Source organism: Halichondria panicea, chromosome 5 (assembly GCF_963675165.1).
Source record: "Halichondria panicea chromosome 5, odHalPani1.1, whole genome shotgun sequence".
Classification (NCBI taxonomy): Eukaryota; Metazoa; Porifera; class Demospongiae; order Suberitida; family Halichondriidae; genus Halichondria; species Halichondria panicea.
This window is the reverse complement of record NC_087381.1, coordinates 5,109,466-5,131,079: the sequence shown is the minus strand read 5'-3', so window position 1 is coordinate 5,131,079 and position 21,614 is coordinate 5,109,466. Positions and strand designations below refer to the sequence as shown.

The 21,614-nt window shown below is 40.9% G+C and overlaps 1 protein-coding gene and 2 long non-coding RNA genes across 11 annotated transcripts in view; 2 read left to right on the top strand and 1 right to left on the bottom strand.

Moving 5' to 3' along the window:
• The first annotated feature begins 220 nt into the window (after positions 1-220).
• Positions 221-21,614, top strand: part of LOC135335855 (uncharacterized) — a 59,441-nt gene continuing 38,047 nt past the window's right edge. For 6 of the 9 annotated variants that reach the window (XM_064531461.1, XM_064531459.1, XM_064531454.1 and 3 more), the window contains exons 1-20: positions 221-344; positions 521-747; positions 942-1,240; positions 7,506-7,607; positions 11,084-11,299; positions 11,737-11,829; positions 11,987-12,091; positions 13,593-13,697; positions 13,936-14,040; positions 14,099-14,200; positions 14,256-14,360; positions 14,420-14,524; positions 14,762-14,866; positions 14,925-15,026; positions 15,082-15,186; positions 15,246-15,350; positions 15,410-15,514; positions 15,750-15,854; positions 15,913-16,014; positions 16,061-16,165. In XM_064531461.1, coding sequence (XP_064387531.1) covers positions 743-747; positions 942-1,240; positions 7,506-7,607; positions 11,084-11,299; positions 11,737-11,829; positions 11,987-12,091; positions 13,593-13,697; positions 13,936-14,040; positions 14,099-14,200; positions 14,256-14,360; positions 14,420-14,524; positions 14,762-14,866; positions 14,925-15,026; positions 15,082-15,186; positions 15,246-15,350; positions 15,410-15,514; positions 15,750-15,854; positions 15,913-16,014; positions 16,061-16,165 — 2,176 coding nt within the window. In that variant the 5' untranslated portion in view covers positions 221-344; positions 521-742. The remainder of the gene's footprint in view (positions 345-520; positions 748-941; positions 1,241-7,505; positions 7,608-11,083; positions 11,300-11,736; positions 11,830-11,986; positions 12,092-13,592; positions 13,698-13,935; positions 14,041-14,098; positions 14,201-14,255; positions 14,361-14,419; positions 14,525-14,761; positions 14,867-14,924; positions 15,027-15,081; positions 15,187-15,245; positions 15,351-15,409; positions 15,515-15,749; positions 15,855-15,912; positions 16,015-16,060; positions 16,166-21,614) is intronic. The other 3 variants (XM_064531455.1, XM_064531458.1, XM_064531457.1) reach the window with 3 other exon arrangements.
• On the bottom strand, positions 4,505-5,083 carry LOC135336153 (uncharacterized). The gene is made up of 3 exons (XR_010394769.1): positions 4,963-5,083; positions 4,780-4,899; positions 4,505-4,644 (listed from the first exon to the last, which is right to left on the bottom strand). It is a non-coding gene; the product is annotated as an uncharacterized LOC135336153 (long non-coding RNA).
• On the top strand, positions 7,616-8,812 carry LOC135336121 (uncharacterized). The gene is made up of 2 exons (XR_010394729.1): positions 7,616-8,517; positions 8,639-8,812. It is a non-coding gene; the product is annotated as an uncharacterized LOC135336121 (long non-coding RNA).

The window sequence follows — 21,614 nt, the reverse complement described above, 5'->3', positions numbered from 1 at the left end:
AACTGAGATTGTGTAACTGAGATTGTGGTCTCCACAGCATGGGAATTTAGTAGTGCATGGCTGAGTGATATCCAGTGAGCTGGTGTTGGGTTGCAGGTGTGTGCATTAATTGTTGTCATTCCTAGATGTATATGATTGGTTTGTGGTTTTCCACTGTAAATATATGGCACCATCCTTTCCTGTGTGGTGTGTACTGACGTGACCATGTTTGGTAGTGTGTAGAATGATGATTTGAACCAATCATAATTATTGTTACTATCTGTCTGGGTGAGTTTCAGAGCTGTCAGTCTGAGTGTTGTGTATAGAACTATATAGAGTGAGAAGCAACTCTATACAAGAATTAGGTAAGGCAAATTAATGCGGAATCTTAAGGGGTATCTGCATGGAACCTTGATTATCTGGATGGCTTTTAATAATACAAGTGGGTCTGAATAATCAGTCTATAATGTATCTTGTACATCATTATTTGCATACTTCCCTTGTGACACTGCACTAACCATGAATGATCGAATTACTGCAGGTTTAATCTATACCCCTTTTTGAGGCTGAGCCGTCACCATTATGAGTTGGTACTTGGTATATGAATTTGCTCACCAATCCTCCCCCTTGAGTCAACACACACTTTGTGAATCTGCTGTGTATTAATTGGAGAGTGGCTGCTACTGATTATATTGATCGTATATGCAAGCCTTGAGTAAGCTAGTGACGTTACAGAGACATAGGAAGCAAGTCACTGCCTGAAATGAGGTTATAATTATATAACAGTTTATATATATATGGTACATCACACCACTTTTGTTTTACTGTTTATGACATGCAGCCATCAGTTGGCATGGTTTTGAACACTAGCTATACAGCTATCGTAAATTTATCACAACATTATCACACACATGCACACTTATATATATTTTAATCATTGCACTCATCTTATTTTCCCATAGTGACAACCTTGCTGAACAACTCTACTGGGCTAGCAGTGATGGACGTGACCAAGAAGTGCTTGAACTGCTACAGAAAGGAGCTCCACCCAACAACAGTCACTACTACAGCGAGCAGGGTGGAGGCACTCCACTCCACAGGGCATGTGCTAATAACCATATTCGCAGTGCAGACCTACTCATCAAGTTTGGAGCCATTGTAGCTGCTAAAAATAACGATGGCTACATCCCCTTACACTGGGCATGTGTCTACAACAGTATGGACACTGCTAGGCTGTTGCTGGAGCACCACTGTCCCACAGGTGAGCCTGGGTGTTAGTCCAGCTGTGTCAGTAGGTGTCTGTTATTTTGTCTAGGTGTAGTTGTATGCATGGCAAGCCAAACCGATCAAAACTACGTGATCTAAAATCCAATGCAAATCGTTGATAATGTATAGGTTATTACTCAATGACATGCATACACGAGGAATGTAAAGCTAATACAACCCGAACGTGAGGGGCGTAGTCCCGAGGGTAAGAGTTGTATTAGCAGTATGCAGCACGAGGGCATGACGTAATAACCTTCAAGGATCCTTACCTAATGGACCAATCAGATTGCAGGATTCTACCCGACTGCATTGGAAGTCTCCACGCATCAATGCACTCCAGTTTCATAAAAGCTAATAGGGTGGTGGATATATGGTACTTTCAGTGGCATAGCCAGGTGCTCAGAGGTATTATAATGGTCGCAAAGCGCCCGCCATGCAGCAAATGAGAAATGAACGACAACAGATACCAGACTCTTGGTAGACTATTGCTTTCACTTGTACAGTACGTATACGGCCTGGGAAATAGTAAAACAAAGAAGTGAGATATACCAATGTTGTCAATACACAGGAAAGAAGAGTGGAGAGGTGGTGCAAAGGGTGCATGTGCCCTCTTTATATATAATGCCGGATGATACTAGATCTACAGCAGCTATAGTTACATATAATTATACAGCATTTATTATATAGGATACATGCATGGTTCACCACAAGGTTAGTATTTCAGCGACTGCTCCCCCTAGCCCTCAAGCTCTGAAGAAAATTGTGTTTGATCGTTGAATATTTACGGTTTTTTACTATTAAAACGTCCAGAAACCAAAGAGGTCAAAGTTGAACATAATATTATTCCTGTATTTAGTCGCTTTCCACACAGACAGACACATGCATGCACACAGTCAGCTTTATCGTATCCCTTGTGCCTCGAGGCATAGTAATAGGCCAGCCATACATTCACAGTCCTTAATTGTAGACATTAATTGGACAGTGCATGCCCTCTTACCTTTTATAGATTTGCCAAAGCATAAAAGAAATATATTTTTGGTTTGAGAATCCATATCAATTCAACAACGTAATTGCATGAAACTTGGTATATGTATGAGGAATGATAACATCTCAGAAAAAATTTTGGGTTTGTAAACAATATGGTTTCTGAGATTGAAAAATGCAGAAATTCCCCACTTTAGAAACTGGCTGCTGTTAGTTAAACTGTAACTTTCTGACCATTAATATTCAAGACTAAGAATGTATATCATCTTGTTGCCTAAGAAATTCTGCATCATTTGGCATGTTGTATGGCTTCACTCGATAAAGTTTGGGTATTGCATCTAATTAGTGTTCTTTGAAGTCTGGCTTCTCAAAAAACACTGTTCTTTTCTGTACTTTTTTGAGTATCATGTTCCTTATACCATTCTCTTGAAGTGTGACAAGTTTGATTCTGGGATTCCTATGGGATTATGAGATATGTTGTGGGATGTAGTGTGATGTGGGCAATATTTGTGGTTTTTAGAGAATAAACGCCTCACACACAGCTTACTTACTAAGGAAAAGTGCATTTGTTGAAAAACATTTCTGCATTCTCAATTGTTACTGTGCACTTTTCCTTAGTAAGTAAGCTGTGTGTGAGGCCCTTTGTAATATAAAAAATCTTGTCAATTACACATTATTTGTCACAAAATGTATTGTAAACAGGAATACCTTTCATCTGATAACATTATTAACATGGTTACTATCTTGGTATGTGCGTTAACTGTGACCAAATATGACTTGCCTTAGAAGCTTGCGCATAAAATTGATACGCAATCTATGAACTGCGCGTCTTTGCTAGAGCGCTACGCCTACGGTATAAAAGGGGCAGGGCCCGGCTGGAAGTGAATGCTGCTGCAAATGGCGGTTAATTCAAACTCTGGATGCTTTCTAACTCTATCCACAGACACGTACAGTATACAAACACACTTATTTTACTGCACATGCCCAGAAGTAGCCTTAGAAGGCCTGAACACATGGCAGCAACACTCCTAAGTTTTTCAAGACCCACATGGTTTTTTTGTGGTACAATGGCTTCTGGCAGCTCCAACAGCGATGGAAATAGAGATATAACAGTAAGCACAATAGAACAATGTAAAAAGTCATACGAATCCATACTTTAGCTAATACTAATGAGTGGGGAAGCAGTTCCAAGTAAATGGGTGGACAGGTTGAACGACTTTCTTCAGAACAACCAACCAAGCGGCAATCGCAGAGTACAGCTGACGTTGAATGCAACACTAGACACTCATAGTGACGACTCACCAGAACCAGAACCACAAGAAGGTACATGTACATAAAAGTAGAAATAAACACACAAGTTATTAGAATACCTGCACCATGCTCGTGGTTACCAGCACAACCCAGCAACTCCAGTTCTCCGTGGCATTGATCACTGCATACACTGCCTGTGTTCACCGTGTGTGATTCAGCTTCCTCCAGACTTTCTAAGAGGATCTTGTGGCCCCATCCTGCCAACGATGAGAAAAGACATCAACTGTACAGAACGTTTTGGAGGTTGCTGAATACACTGAGAGTGTGGGTAGATGATGAGTATTTTGCTAGGAAGGAGACAAGGAGGACAGTGATACATGACAAGAGGGAAATAATGTGTAGTTTTAGTAAGCGATAAAATTTTATAGGTATGTACATGTACTGTTTCTCTTGTGTAGGAGAGGTACCCCAGCCACAATGGCATATATCGTGACTACAGGTAAGGCCTTGATATCAAATGGGATAGTGTGCTAAGAGACTAGGAATTTAGCATAGGGGGGAAGCTCTAACGAGAGCAAAGCAAATACTCCCCCTCTGGATAGTTAGTACCCAGACCCTTATTAATTCTATTACAGATCAACATTTGAGGCAGAAACTGATGAGTATTTGCCAGAAGAGGCTGGTATGGAAACCGAGTCCACCTCTAGAGAGTGACTGCCTTAGATTAACTATAATTATTCTGTACACGCCAATTATGTAATAAATAATTATGCTAAAACTCATTAATTGTTAGTCAGCCATGTCATCATAAATTTTTAGTCGTCCATGTCTCGTCCTCAGCCTCTGACTCGTCAGAATACTCTGGTGGTATCACTCCGTTTTCTAAGTTCACGTCATCATTCTGCTCCTCTATACTGCATCATCGTCTTCGATCAATTCTCTACGAAAGTTACATGTCAATTAAAATTAATGCCCTTACATGTATACGTACACATTGTAATCATACCTCATATCAGCTTTGTTTTGTTCAACATACATTGCCCATAGCAAAGCAACAAATTAAAAACCTTTCTTCACCAAGGCTTTCATTGCTGTGCGGCGATCTGGTTGTCGAAGGTCACTCACTTTGATCATACTGGTGTAAGAGTGATTGACGTTCTCATTCTAGAATAAAGCAATTATCGATATAGTATAGACTGAAATGTAAAGTAAATGTAAGCTCTAAATACTACTACAAATTAGGGTACGAGAAGCTCTCCCCCCGCATAGTGTACACATAATAATACTCCATGTACGTACCCAATCCAAGACAGCCAAATTCGTTCGTATTATGAACGTCTCAGTTGAAAAGTGAATGCGCTTGGGCAGGTAGGTGAGGAGTTGATGGTTGAACGACTCAACCCAGTAGGTATCACGACACTATACAATATACGGGTATGTTATACAAGCTGAATTAAACAACACATGATGTTTAATCCTTACCGAACAGAAAGCTTTAGCATAGCGGTAAATGTACGTCGTATGGAGCTGCTTTATGAGAGCTTCTATAGCCTTTCTGCTAACAAGCTTGTCCCTACTGGGTGTGTAGTCGTCCATGTGGCAATTGCAAGTAGAGGAAGGGTGGAAATTTGTGTGGATTCTCACAAAAACATCAATGTATTACTATAATAGTAAACACGTACAATAATTAACAGTAACCTGGTAGTGATTTGGGATATTCATTATTATCTCCTTTAGTTTCTCAGCAGACCCTCTGCAATTTTTCATTGCCCAATACAGGTGGATCTTTGGTACGGATCTTTATACTTCTTCCTATTAATGCACACCTTACTAGTGTAAACATAAAAGTTTAATTAGTAGATTCTTACGTTTATCTGATAATTCAGGAAACCAAACCTTCCCTCTATCACGAACTAGGCCCTGCGTTGCTTTCTTTATTTCCTTTGACACATTGTTCGTTCCTAAAATGTGTGTGAAAATGATACAATATATACCACACATTTTCTTACCATGCCAAGTGTCGTAGGAATTGATGAGTCCCAACTTGTCTGACACGTACTTTGCGACCTGCGCCTGCATATCATGAGCTACCTCGATGACTTCAATACCTAGATTTGGCAATAATTATTATAATTATGTGCATTCATTTATTATGAGGATAAACCTGATAACAAGCTTGGTACACGCAAGTTCTCTGGTCTGTGCAGTGGAGTGTTCGGCCCGAGAGAGAGTTGATATGCCGAGTATCTTCTTGTTGCTGAAAATATACAACAAAACTGACAGGGACACTTCCCACCTTTCAGACAGGCAAGGCACAGTTGTGTGGTATGCTGCGTTGGCTGTCGAGTCGTGCCGGGCATCAGTGATTACCCACTTAGTTTAATAAAATTATTTATACAACCGTAACGCGTATTACTAGAAATATTTTGTGGGTGAAAACCTTTGCGAATGAGCCAAATCAGCAGAAAATTTGACCCTTTGCGATCTAACTATTGTGTTCTGGAAAGGATCGTGTGTATTTACTAGTAATAATTTAGGTTTTATGGATTTTATTGTTGCAAATTGATCAACCATCGCAAAGTTCGCAAATGTTTGATGCTCGCAAAACATTCTAGTAATACGGTACACAAACACACCTCTCCTTTGTTGGTGGTATACTCAGGAAGGGCTTTCACATCAAAAACAGCCGACATCATGCTCACGTTTGCTGCCCTTTGTACTATGTCACGGTAACCTAGCTTTCCGTACACCGAGGAAACACTATGAATTTACTTACACTCTGTCCCTAAACCACAGAACTGACTAAAGTGGGTGTATTGGGAGGGTAAAATTCCAGCACACGTAAACCCATAAACAACCCTACATAAAATATACCAGAGATGCAGTAAACACATAAATTTGGTCTATAATTATTTGGTTTTGTATCCATAAGCTTACTTCTGATTCACCAAATAATGGCCTCCAAATACGTGGGAGCTGGACCACTTTCTCTTCTGCACCTTACAGCGTCGTCAGCAGCAAAAAAGAGCTCATACCACATGACCTTTCTACAAAAAAACACATGTGTATTTTAAAAACTGACAGTCAACTTTCAACACACACCTGTACTATTGACTGGACTTCCCAGGGACTTCAAGTTACCCCATGCACACGGACAGGGTGTGGCAAGCCCTTTCACTAGGTCAATTATTGTTCAAGATGATGTTGCTCTCTCTCATAGTCCTCTGTAGTGCAGTATTCAAATGCTTGTCGCCGCTCAATCAAATAGCTGGCGTGGTGTCAGTACTATTTTGCTGTTCGTATATGATTGCTGTAAACTTGCTTTAGCTATCAGTCGTTACAGTTTCTCGGCTGAAAATGTCACTCGGCCAAAAGTTCGAATTCTTCCTTGTGATAACATAAGTTCAGGAAAGTTAGCACACATAATTATATTTCCCAAATCACACTACATCCCAAAACATATCTCATGATCCCATTGGAATCCCAGAACCAAACTTATCACACTTCAAGAGAATGGTATGAGGAACATGATACACAAAAAGAAAAAACAGCGCATAGAAGTACCGTACTTCTTCTAAATAAGCGCCACTTTTTAATAATTACCTTTTTGAGACTATAGTGTATGCAAAACAAGAAACAGCCTATGAATTTATATGGTGCCTTATGGCCCATGGGAGAAATCTCCAGGTGGCACCTTATTAGAAGGTCGCCTCTTTTAGAAGAAGTATACGGTATTGAGAAAACGCACCTCAAAGATTGTTCAATTAGGAAATAAGGTGATGGTGAAAGTTTAAACAAAGCACTTTGGTGGAAAGGGTTGGATTTAAAGCATCAGATTTTATAGATAATGTAGATACGTATATGCCAATAACATTTTATTTAAGATTTTATATTGTATAGCCATAAATTTAGCTATAGCTCAATACTAAATTCTCTCCAAAAGTCTTATTTTTCCAAAGCCTGTCACATAATTATGATTGTACTGTAAGTTCATGCTCAGCTCCTGTTCACAACCAATCATGCAGATATCAAGGACATTATTGAACGGACTGCTGCTGATTTGGCCAGAGAGTATGGGTACGATGCCTTGGCTGACTATGTGGAGGGGTTCCAGCCTGGGCCTAGAGGTGAGTTGACCATCAGCTGTTGTACACAGCAGTCAGTAGATATCTAGTGAGTTGCATTGATCACTGCCATGCATGGTCAGTATATATACAACTAGATCAGTGGTTTCTCTGTGATGTCGTGCGGTCCATAATAATAATTTCAATACAAGTGACACGTCTGTTGAATCTCATGCAGTTAGTGTTATGTTAGTTATCTGAAGGTATTTGAAATGCAAATGTGCTTGTCACACATATAATTATTATTGCCTAACCTCGATCCACCACTACATTCATAGAAAACGTGTTCATTTTATTGCCCTCCAGTTTACTTATACATATCCCTATCACTACTCCTTGTATATACAGTGCTAGCCTCGATTCAAGGCCGATTAAAATACGGCCTGGTACCTATTGCAGGGGTGATAGTGCGCATGCGTTAGTTTATTCACCAAAATCTGGGGAATCCCCTTTTTCTCCCTCATCTATTTTCTATCTTTGTAAACATCAGCTTAGCTCTCTATTGCGTTGTTCCAGAAGGCTTTCACACTAGTCTGAAGCCAGGAGAGGCTCTCATCTACCTCTATGATGGTTGTATGGTCAGGATGTCTTACCATGGATCTGTACAGGCTATGGGAAGTGTATGGTGCCTCAAACTGCTACTCACAAAGACAACCCGGCTATAGGACAGTCCTCAGGGCGATCCTAGGATTCAGTCAATGGAGGTGCTCATTGCGCGCGAAGCGCGCCGCAAAATTTAAACCACGCCCACTTCCGGGGATAACGCCCCTTTTGTCGGCAACGCCCACTGTTTTCTAGATGGTGCACAGTACTGACATATAATCAGTACAGTGCCATCCAGCAAGTCAAGAATGTTTATGACCAGAAGCTCAATTCGCCTGGGGATGGCAAACTCTAGCCAACTCTTCTTAAGGTATGTCAAATGTCAATGCAATCATATCTAGTCTACTCTGTGTAAATGTAGAAGTGTAAGTGATGATAAACGTTTGTTCCTTTGCTTGATCTGACGACAGTCTTGATTCTTTTCTTTTCAGGCCACTAAAAGATTGATCAGCTTACCAGGAGGTGACAGGCAGCGTACAAAGTATGACCACCAGTACCTTGATGTTGAGGAAAAGAGACTTTGTAGTTTACATTGCAAACATTGATTATTATTAATTTATTGTACATACATGTAGGCTTAATTATATAATTATACTATACATTCATGTACCTCATGTACCTGGATCCAAGAACCTTGTTGTGCTGCATGTTGTGAAGCAATCAAGTGTTCTATGTGTTTGATACAGCAAACCACTTCCTGCTGCCTAGCCTTATTATTGAGCCCCTCCCCACTCTTTACTAGTCCCATGGATATCCCAGTAACGATCGAAGAAAAGTAAGTTTTTTAGGCCAGCTTAGCTAGCTAGCTAGATCTAACTGGTATAAAGTTATTGTAACTATCACTATTAAGCTGTAGATAGCTGCAGTAAGTGTAGCTTCCTTCTAGCCAGCCAGTGATGGTTGAACTATCTACTTGAGCTTCTCTGAGTCTGTATAGGGTGCTGGAGCACCAGAGTCTGGATGGGGGTGCTGGAGCACCCTAAGCACCACCCTGTGTACACCCCTGGTCCTAGACGTAGATGAGAGCATCTTTTGTCTTAAAACTAGTGTTCAAGCCTTCTAGACCAACGCAATAGACGGCATAAGCCACAGCTTCACAGAACTCAGTCATAGAGATAAAGTATTACGGAACATATTTAGTAAACGAACTAATTTCCGGTATAATTTACTAAGGTTTTACGTTCGTGGTACGATTACCCATATTCTGGGTAATTTGTAGCGCATGCGCACTATCACCCCTGCAATAGGTACCAGGCCGTATTTTAATCGGCCTTGAATCGAGGCTAATACAGTGCATGCAATACCACAGATGCAGTGGCGTGTACAATGGGGGGCTTGAGCACCCCCCTGTCCTCCCAGACAACCATGCATGAAACTAATCCTATCACTCAGTAGCTAGCTAGCTAACTGTGCAGCTCCAGAGATACGTGCAGCTCTATCTCATTGACAACGATTACATGTACAAGTCATGACCACGCCCAATTGAGCATGCACAATCAGTATTGCCATTCTAATGTTTGTAATGCATAATACCGTATAACGCGAAATTTTCGAGGCACTTATATTTCGTTGATTGGCCTCTAAAAGCCATTTCGTTGCACAATGTTCGCGGAATATTTGCATGATAGCAGGTAATTCTAATTAAAGAAAAATTTTCGTAGACTTAATTTTCGTGTAGAATTCTAACCCACGAAATCTGCGAAAATTGAGCCCCTCGAAAATTTCGCGCTATACGGTAGCTGATCAAGATCCTCTGCACTCTCACCTCTTGCTCCACTGAGAGATACTGAGAAACAATGACTAACACTAGAATGACTGGACATCCCCATTGCAGTGATTGACCAGTTTGCTAGGATGTACCCCAGAAGAATAGTGCATGGAGATCCTACAAGATGACTGACTCATAATTATGTCTTATTATCACGCTATGCATGTATTAGATCCCATTTGAGTGTATTTAGCAGGAAACTATGAGCTATAGTACCGGTACTATAGATTGCTCTGGGCTACAAACTACAACATTATACATTGTATTGTCATTTACAAGAAGATACACATGTAATAACATAAAAATTACTGTAGCTAGATGCTTTGTCTAGTATCATAGTAACAGAACTAGAATGGAAGAGAGAAGCTCTAGAAGAGAATAGTAGGAGCCGCTCTTTTCTTGGGCAGTGTGCTGTACTTTTTTGCTGCAAGGCTGCATGGGGGAGGAGCTGGATGTATGAAAGATTGCGCCGCAATAAATGCGAGCTATGCGCGCCCCATTTTTTCTGTACTCTTGAGCCAGAGGAGGTTGGACACAAAGCCAAAAAATTAATGATGACGTAGTCTTTTATTAAAATACTTGAACCTTGAACCTACTTTAACAAGCTCTTTTCTAGCCAGCATGCAGGCCACCTTTTCATTCTGGAAACAAGAGTATACTTAGATGATGATATAGCTGAGCTATACATTCACTCTACAGCACGGTAGCTCCTACTTTATAAGGGTCAGAGGTCAGTTTGACATGACAGAACTACGACCTTTGTGAGAGGTCACCCTTTTAGGCAATGCACGATTTCTCTGGATGGGCGCAGTAGCTAAAAGTAACTAATTTACAGCAGCAGTAACGTGAAGGGGCTACTTTATCACAAGAATCAGGGCGCGATGTGCAGTCAAGCTTGCAAATTTACTGCACAAAACATAAGCTCACGTGATGATTCATTAGTGACCTTTTGACCCTGTCCACCCTCCTCTGCTCTTGAGCACCCTCCTGCTTCAATCTCTAGAAACGCCCCTGAGATGTATATAACTACATGCACAATACACTCAATATACTACAGAGTCTCTTTGGCTTCTAAATGTCATTAATACCTCCTACACATTGTATGTAGATCCCCTGTCCTCGTACCCAACACTGGAACAGCTGAGTCAGCTGAAATGTGAATGTGACCAATGGCTTCTACTTGGTGTTTGCTTGGGATTGGTCAATGATGAATTGGAAACCATAAAGAAGAGCCAACATCCCACAGCAGAAACTCTCAAGGAAGCCAAAATCAAGAATATTGGCATCCAGTGGAAGGATATTGTGGAAGCTCTAGTGAGCATTGGTGAGTTTAAGTTGGCAGAGAGCTCGAGTGTGTGCACTTAGCAAGGTCAGTATAATTATTATGCCTCGGTGCCCATTCGCAAGCGAGGTATACGGTAGTGTGTTTGTGTGTGTGTGTGTGTGTGTGTGTGTGTGTGTGTGTCTGCATGTGTGTGTGTGTACGTAGACTGCTACAGCTGCTCAAGGATGAATCAAGTGCAAGTAAGAGTTTCTATAGGCTTCTAGTCATGTTTACTTGGATTTTAATTCGTGGATTTGCAAAATAATGCTTTGTTCTCGAGTTATGCCTGGCAGCTGTAGCAGTCTACACAGACACACACACACACACACACACACACACACACACACACACACACACACACACACTACCATATACCTCACTTGCGCATGCGCACCGAGGCATAATCATTATATTGTCTCAATACCAACTGCATGCAGGGGAAGGTAAGAGTGCTCTATCAGTGAGTGCATTCTGTGGCTGGCTGGACTGTGTCAAGCATTTTGTGAAAACTGTGGGCCTCGATCCAAAAGGTGAAAATAATGCTTCAAGAAAAAGTTTTTTGCTTTCAATCCTATTCAACTTTATACCTTTGTGCCGGTCTGAGCCCACAACAATTATATATATTATTTGCTTATTAGTCATAATTATTAGATTGATGATCGGGGGTTACTTAATTGGTGTTCACAGAGCCAGTCAACAAGGCTGGTGACACCCCACTCTCTCTGGCCTCTGCCAATGGCCACTTGGACACAGTCAAGTACCTTGCGAACGAGCATCATTGTGACCCTAGAAGTAAGTTTTGTGTATTACACCCACTAATTGTATAGTGTTCTTCTTTGATGTTCTTGCTGTGTTGAGTTTGACCTTCATTGTCATAACTTTGTCATACTTTACTGAAAATCAAAGTTTCATATACCTTGTTAAAACGCGCTTTTACATCTCATATCTGTATGCTGTAGACCTGGTATAAGCTCCAACCAGTTAGCATTTTCCATGTACATGTAGAAGTCCCAGGCATACTTGGTTCACCACATAAAAGCATAAATGAAGCCATAATTGAACACATAACTTCTACCATATTACTAGCCTCGGTCCCAGGCCGATTTTTCTTTAATAGAACGAAGTTGAAAAATACGGCCTGGTATTGATTGTATCTGGGCGTGACAGGAACCAGAAACAAAAGCAGAGATTCTTCACATTTGTTTCCTGCTTTTTTTCTGTAATACTAAAGGTGTACGTAGAGGCATTTTACTCCCGTAAAAGTTACAGTAATGTAGCTCCGTGTTATGTTCTCAATTTATAGCTAGCTAGCTATGGCATGCAACGCGTTGTCTTGTTTGAAGCAAGATGGCCTCACTCTCATGGCAGAACAGGCCCAGGCTCTCAAGCTCCTGTTTGAGGGAATGGACGTGTTTACGGTATCTGGTTCCCAACGGGGTATGGCAAGTCTCTCTGCTATATCAGTTGCTACCCTTTTTAATGGACTACAAGCTAGGTAGGACCAAGGCTCCTCCTGTTGACAAAAGTGTTGTTCTTGTTAATTGTCTCTCCCCTTGTATCTCTCATCATGAGACTCATGATTGACCAGGTCAGGAGTCTAAACAATAGCGGTGTTTCTGCTGCCATCCTCAGTAGCAATAAAGGAATCGACAAAGATTTGGTTGCCACTGCCAAAGAAGTGTCTTCTGGGAAGTATTTCCTGCTGTATACTGCCCCAGAGCCTGTTGTTGAAGACCACTGTTGGAGGATTCATTTTTTGTTGTACCACACAGAGTCAATTTGTTTTATGTATTAAAAAATCACGCCCAAATACAATCAATACCAGGCCTAGTAGGCGACCTAGCGTTCAATTGGAGACGGATCGGCCTGGGGTCGAGGCTACCATATTACTAGAATGTTTTGCGAGTAACAAACATATGTGAATTTTGCGAGGGTTGATCAATTCGCAACAATAAAATCGCAAAACCTAAATTATTACTAGTAAGTGCACACAATCCTTGCCAAATCGCAATAGTTAGATCGCAAAAAGTAAAATTTTCTGCTGATTTAGCTCATTCGCAAAGGTTTTCACCCGCAAAATCTAGTAATACGATATGTGGCTATCTTGCATGATAAAAATAGAACCGGATAAAAATGATTAGCTTACTTATTATGCGGTATAAATTATAAGCCATGTACAAAACTATTATTGTTTGTATTGTGTACATGCATGCATGACTAACCTTATTTAAACATAACTATAATTATACTCTTTTTAAATACTATGTTAAAATAATTATGTATAATTATACAGAGCCAGTCAACAAGGCTGGTGACACTCCACTCTCTCTGGCCTGTGCCAATGGCCACTTGGACACAGTCAAGTACCTTGTGAACGAGCATCATTGTGTTCCTAGAAGTAAGTTATCGTTGTACGTATACACGTATATAGACCCACTCATTTGTATAGCTTTTCTATATACAGACATAATAAAATTTAATTGTTGTATATAAATTACATATACATGTTGTTATCTTCAATGTTGTGGCAATTATAATGATCTCCTATTACGCCACTATAAAAACTCCCTATAATTATTAAATTATTCTTTAGAAGTTTCAAAAGGAACCAATGTATGCATGTGGTGTATGTACAGGTACAGTCAACAAAGCTGGTGACACCCCACTCTCTCTGGCCTACAAAGGTGGACACTGGGAAGTGGTCAAGTATCTTGCTCAAGAACATCAGTGTGACCCAAAATGTGTGTATACTGCAAACTGTTAAACCTTTTAGTGTTTATGATTTGCTTGTATCCACAGTTGCAGTGAATGAGGCTGGAGACACTCCTCTTTCTCTTGAATGCTCCCGTGGTGACCTGGAGATGGTCAAGGCTCTCATCAACAAGCATGTTGATACAAATAGTAAGTATTCATCAGCAGTACTGTTACGTTGTTGATGGTGGTCCTTCACATGCAGAACCAGTCAACAAGGCTGATGACACCCCACTCTCTCTGGCCTGTGCCAATGGCCACTTGGACACAGTCAAGTACCTTGTGAACGAGCATCATTGTGATCCTAGAAGTAAGCATTGTATGACACATCAATTGCTGCATCACTTCAGTATATAATTATATATACAGAGCCAGTCAACAAGGCTGGTGACACCCCACTCTCTCTGGCCTGTGCCAATGGCCACTTGGACACAGTCAAGTACCTTGTGAACGAGCATCATTGTGTTCCTAGAAGTAAGTTATCGTTGTACGTATACACGTATATAGACCCACTCATTTGTATAGCTTTTCTATATACAGGCATAATCAAATTTAATTGTTGTATATAAATTACATATACATGTTGTTATCTTCAATGTTGTGGAATTATAATGATCTCCTATTACGCCACTATAAAAACTCCCTATAATTATTAAATTATTCTTTAGAAGTTTCAAAAGGAACCAATGTATGCATGTGGTGTATGTACAGGTACAGTCAACAAAGCTGGTGACACCCCACTCTCTCTGGCCTACAAAGGTGGACACTGGGAAGTGGTCAAGTATCTTGCTCAAGAACATCAGTGTGACCCAAAATGTGTGCATACTGCAAACTGTTAAACCTTTTAGTGTTTATGATTTGCTTGTATCCACAGTTGCAGTGAATGAGGCTGGAGACACTCCTCTTTCTCTTGAATGCTCCCGTGGTGACCTGGAGATGGTCAAGGCTCTCATCAACAAGCATGTTGATACAAATAGTAAGTGTTCATCAGCAGTACTGTTACGTTGTTGATGGTGGTCCTTCACATGCAGAACCAGTCAACAAGGCTGATGACACCCCACTCTCTCTGGCCTGTGCCAATGGCCACTTGGACACAGTCAAGTACCTTGTGAATGAGCATCATTGTGATCCTAGTAGTAAGCATTGTATGACACATCAATTGCTGCATCACTTCAGTATATAATTATATATACAGAGCCAGTCAACAAGGCTGGTGACACCCCACTCTCTCTGGCCTGTGCCAATGGCCACTTGGACACAGTCAAGTACCTTGTGAACGAGCATCATTGTGATCCTAGAAGTAAGCATTGTATGACACATTAATTGCTGCATCACTTCAGTATATAATTATATATACAGAGCCAGTCAACAAGGCTGGTGACACCCCACTCTCTCTGGCCTGTGCCAATGGCCACTTGGACACAGTCAAGTACCTTGTGAACAAGCATCATTGTGTTCCTAGAAGTAAGTTATCGTTGTACGTACACGTATATAGACCCACTCATTTGTATATAATTATAGCTTTTCTACATACAGGCATAATAAATTGATTATATAATTATACATGTGGTTATCTTCAATGTTGTGGCATATGTAATGAATTATAATGATCTCCTATTACGCCACTATAAAAACTCCCTAAATTATTCTTTAGAAGTTTCAAAAGAAACCAATGTATGCATGTGGTGTATATGTACAGGTACAGTCAACAAGGCTGGTGACACCCCATTCTCTCTGGCCTACAAAGGTGGACACTGGGAAGTGGTCAAGTATCTTGCTCAAGAACATCAGTGTGACCCAAAATGTGTGTATACTGCAAACTGTTAAACTTTTTGTTGTTTATAATTTGCTTGTATCCACAGTTGCAGTGAATGAGGCTGGAGACACTCCTCTTTCCCTTGAATGTTCCCGTGGTGACCTAGAGATGGTCAAGGCTCTCATCAACATGCGTGTTGATCCAAATAGTAAGTTTTATCAGTCTGTTACGTTGTTGATGGTGGTCTTTTACAGAACCAGTCAACAAGGCTGGTGACACTTCACTCTCTCTGGCCTACCAAGGTGGACACTGGGAAGTGGTCAAGTATCTCGCCATCACTCATCATTGTGATACAACAAGTAAATCCCATCTTTTAAGTTTGTTTACGGTTATCAATTTGTAAAACCAGTAGGTTTTACATAGGATTGGCAGTGGGTTTACCCGTGTTTCGTTTCACCGCTCTTTGTCTGACTATATAGATTGAAGAGTTAGAGGGATAGGAAACGGAGTGGTGCACGTGATGATTTTAGATTGAATCTGCAGTGGAGCCTCGAAAATTATCCGCGTTACGAGGCTATTAAGCACATTTTTGCCGGGTAACTCCCAAAGCTGTGTTTCCTCGAGACATCATCTCTTTCAGCAATTTATAACACGCCTAGTCCATGAGCCACGTGTAGTGCTTGCTAATGACTGACCACACCCAGTAAAAAAGAGACTTTCCTATAAAGTTATATGTTCCCAAGGCTGTTTTAGAGCTATTGGAACATATAACGTGTAAGCGTGCTGGTTATGACTACTACAATAGGTATAGACCTTGAAATATAAGTGAGTTGCACGGACTAAGCACAGTTACTTGTAGTTATGCACTGAGTGTAGAAATAGATATTGTTGTGATGGCCTCGATTAAACCGCAGCGTAGCGCGGATGTTACTCGAGATACCAACCGTTTCCTATCCCCCTCTAACTCTTCAATCTATAGTCTGACTGACTAAGAAAGCGAGTATTACAATTATATAGGTGGCTCTCCTCTGCCCTTTGGTGTGACATTAAGTATCATTTTGATGGGCGTATATATATATGTCTTATGCACCGTTTGGGAAAATACGAATAGTCCCATCAGTGGCGGATCCAGTGGGGCGCTTTGGGGGCTTGAGCACCCCCCTGGCCTTGATCTGAAAAATAGAATCTAGAGCTATAATTATGTTATAGCTATCAACTCACTGCATGCACGTAGCTACGGTTACATTATCATGGCCACACCCAGTTTATTATGAAAGCATTGATGAGTCATGCAGGAAACATGTGCTTGAAAAACAGATGACTTTTTTTTTTTTTTTTAGTAAAATATTTTTAGCTCCCCCCTATCAAGAATCCTGGATCCGCCCCTGTACCCTCTTGTACCTAAACAGAAAATAGTGGGCATATATTATTCGCGAGGGTATGGTATAATTATTATGAACCAATGCTTGTTGTTCGTGGCGATGAAAGTAAGCTAAAAATACTGGAGGATAACTGGTTGCTTATTGATCAGCAAGCTAGGTGGAAGTTAGAGCCACTATATCGCTTTAGCGATCCACTAGATAAGGCACTTGGAACACAGGCTCACGATGACAATGTAGACCCATCGCTGGACCTTCCTGAGGATCAAGTTCACGATGTTACTGATCAGGATTCACAGGACCAAAGTAGCAATGTAGACCAATCTACTGAGGATCAAAACAACTCGCAACCACCTTTTTTAGGTCAGACTTAGGCAATCAACATAATGTGGAGGGTGCAAACTTTCAGGGTACAAACAGGACTTAAGGGCTATTTGTGCTACCTACTGCCCAGATGTTGTTTGTCTAGTAGAAACATGGTTGTGTAGTGATATTATAGATAGTGAGTTATACATTCCTAACTACAATGTATTTAGATTAGATAGAAACAGGAATGGTGGCGGTGTTGCCATGTTTATTCACAAAAGCATTCATTTTAACATTTTACTTTTAGGGCCGCTTGGTCTAGAATTTGTGCTGGTCACTTTAATCAGAGATCACCTCAAGTTATGTCTTGGTGTCTTTTATCGTCCACCGTCCTCAAGAAATTCTATTTTTGATACTTTCTCAGATGCACTACTCACTATAAATCAGTCTTGTCTATCCGATTTAATTATTATTGGTGACTTCAATGTTAATTTCCATCCTTCGCATTACATGTATGCACACTTGTTAGAATTGTTGTGTAATTTTTCGTTATCACAAATTGCCAAGTGTCCCACTCGTTTTTCGAGCACAGGCCATTCATCAACTATTGATTTGGTGCTGGTTTCAAGGCCGAACAATGTAGAAAATTGTACATCCATACCTAAACTAGCCAATTCAGATCACTTGGGTTTATTTCTCACCCTGAAAAAATACTGTCCCCTCAAAGAAAGAGTTATCAGAAGACAAGTTTGGAGATATTCATTAGCAGATTTTGATCGGGCCGCTGAATTAATAGAAATGACTAATTGGGAAATGGAGTTCTACTCGAATGACATTGATTCCTGTGTGTCAGCTTGGAACTCGACCTTCCTGCAAATCATGGAAGTTAGTATACCCCATTCAAGTATCAAGGTTAAAGGAAAAATTCCTTGGATCAACAAGGAAATTATCAGAGCGATAACCAAGAGAAATATACTTTTTAATTAAGAGATCTAAATTATCGAATCAAGCTGGTGATGGATGCTAAGAGGTTTAAAAACCAAAGAAATCTTGTGGTATCCATGATTCGGAAAAGCAAGAAGAACTTCTTCGACAGATTGAATACTAAAGATGATAAACTGTTTTGGAAAACAATAAAAACCCTGAATGGTAACACTTGTTCGATCCCTACACTCAAAGAGAATGGCAGGACATTTGACAAACCAATTGAAAAAGCCACTGCACTTAACATTTTTTTCCATTATTGTTTCAATCTCAAGTGTCCTCCACTAGAAATAAATGACTTTGCTGACCAATTTGTTGACCTAGACCCTTCTGATTGCCCAAAAGATCTGCTGTGTACAGAACAGGAAGTAGGTCTATATGAATATCTTGTTAACCTAGAAACTGGCAAATCTATGGGCTGTGATGGCATATCTCCTAATATGCTAAAAAGTACTGCAGAAAATAGTGCCTCTCCACTTGCAATGTTGTTTAATTTATCAATCAGCACAGGTAATTACCCTTCAGCATGGAAAAAGGCACGAGTTGTTCCTGTACCCAAGAGTGGTGATCCATCACTTGTCAACAACTACCGGCCAATATCAATACTACCAGTTGTAAGCATGACCCTGGAAAAACATGTGAAAGCACTTCTGGAGGAGCACATGAAATTACATTCACCAATTTCCCCAAGGCAATGGGGCTTTATGTCGTCACGTTCAACTGTGTCAGCTCTCATTCAAGTGATTGATGACTGGAGCAGGGCTGTCGACGGGAGATATGAGGTCTGTATTGTATTTTTTGATGTCAAAAAAGCTTTTGACTCCGTCCCACATGTTGCTCTTTTGAAGCACCTTCAGTATATGCACGTCAATGAGTACATTGTTAAGTGGATGAAAAGTTATCTACTGGGCAGAGAGCAATTTGTTGGAATAGACGGATGTTTTTCAGCTAGTCTACGAGTCCTTTCTGGAGTTCCTCAAGGCTCGGTCTTAGGCCCCCTATACTATTCATCTCTTATATCAACCCAGTAACAGAAGTTATTTCACAGGACAGCAACCTCAACATGTTTGCCGATGATATGGCCCTGTATAGAGTCATCAAGTCTAATAATGACTACATAAATAATGACTATCTTCCCACCCATCATACACGGGCTCAGAAAAGCACGTGCAGACCTAACTATTGTGTAATAAATTAATAACATAATGTATACCACGTGGCCAAAAATACCGTATTTAACGCCCATCTCGTTTAAACGCCCATGGTAAAAGTTATCTTTGTTAATAAACGCCCATTTTAAATATTCGCCCATGTATGGAATAGCGAGCAAATGGGTATACCTATCCCGCACCTTACAGGGCATTTCTTCCAGCCTTTTACCCATTGAAGGAACAATCAGAACCAAGCTCATCCCCTCTCTCACAGGAAGACCGCCACCGAATGACTGTGAAAGGAATCTCCTAGCTCTACCTGCTCGCCTAGGTGGTATTGTCTTGGCCAACCCTATCCAAGCTTCGGATACAGAATTCCTCGCATCACAGAGGGTAACTGAGCCCCTTCAACAATCCGTTCTCCAACAACACGCTCAGGTTTCCAGCAACAGTGTGGACTTACAGCTGAACGCCAAGAAGGAAGTACGCAAACAACGACGTAAACAAGCTAAAGAAGCCGCACAAAACTTGAAAGAAGAACTTCCTCACACTCTCAAGCGAGCAATGGAGCTTGCTCAGGAGAAATTAAAGGCGCCTCCTCTTGGCTCACTGCGCTACCCATAGAGGAGTTCGGGTTTAACTTACACAAGAGGTCCTTTCAAGATGCCCTTGCACTCAGATACAGATACAATTGGCAGCCACAAAATTGTCCCGCTACATGTGGCTGCGGAGCAAGATTCTCGATAGAGCACTCTCTATCTTTCTCTAAAGGCGGTTTTTCCATCCATTCACCACAACGAGATTAGAGATCTGACTGCAAATCTCCTAACAGAAATATACTCTGATGTTCGAATAGAACCAGATCTGCAACCCCTATCTGGTGAAACTCTCTCATTTGCCACCTCTATAACTCACAGGATAGGGCAAGACTGGACATTGCTGCTAACGGTTTCTTTGACGTCAGAATTTTCAATCCCCATGCAGGCTCCAACCGACAGACGAGCCTAGCCGCTTGCTATCGCAAACATGAAGCCATCAAAAAGAGGGCATATGAACAGAGAGTGAGAGAAGTAGAACACTCGTCATTCACTCCACTTGTATTGTCTGCCACTGGAGGCTTGGCCACGGAAGCCACTACTTTTAACCAAAAAGGTTATCCGCGTGTCTTGCCGACAAATGGGAGCAATCATACTCAACCACCCTGGCCTGGCTTCGCTGCCGCCTTACCTTCTCTCTTCTCCGATCAGCTATTCAATGCATTAGAGGTGCTCGTTCAAGCATCGGACACACTTCCAAAGCCCCGCCTTCTATTGACTTGGTCACAGCCAAGATGGACAGTCATAAACTGAACTGTTAACACCATAAGCAATTCTTCAACAAACAAAAAATAATAATAGCGGCATGCACCTACATGCTAGCAACTACCACACTCTCTCTCAAATGTTTGGCTACTTCTATCCAAGAGATAGCCTCACACAAAGATACTTGTTTTTTCCTACACTATACGGACTTATCCGAAACACTGATTGTGTCACGGATTTTACGTGGGTGAACATTGGTGTTCCCTATCCATCTCCTTTTACAATCCGTGAGTAAATACAGTACTAGCCTCGATTCAAGGCCAATTAAAATACGGCCTGGTACCTATTGCAGGGGTGATAGTGCGCATGCGCTTCAAATTACCCAGAATATGGGTAATCGTACTACGAACGTAAAACCTTAGTAAATTATACTGTAAATTAGTTCGCTTACTAAGAATATGTTCCGTAATACTTTCTCCACGACTGAGATCCGTGAAGCTCTGGCTTATGCAATCTATTGCGTTGGTGTAATGTCTATATCTCATTCATTGTCAATCAACTATAATATACTTATAGCACAGCGCTAGCTGCTTGCAGCACTCGTTATTATTAGCACTCGTTATTGCTGTGTGCATAGTGCCTTGTATGCTGAACCTCATTCGAAGCATTGCCATGCTTTCTCATCAA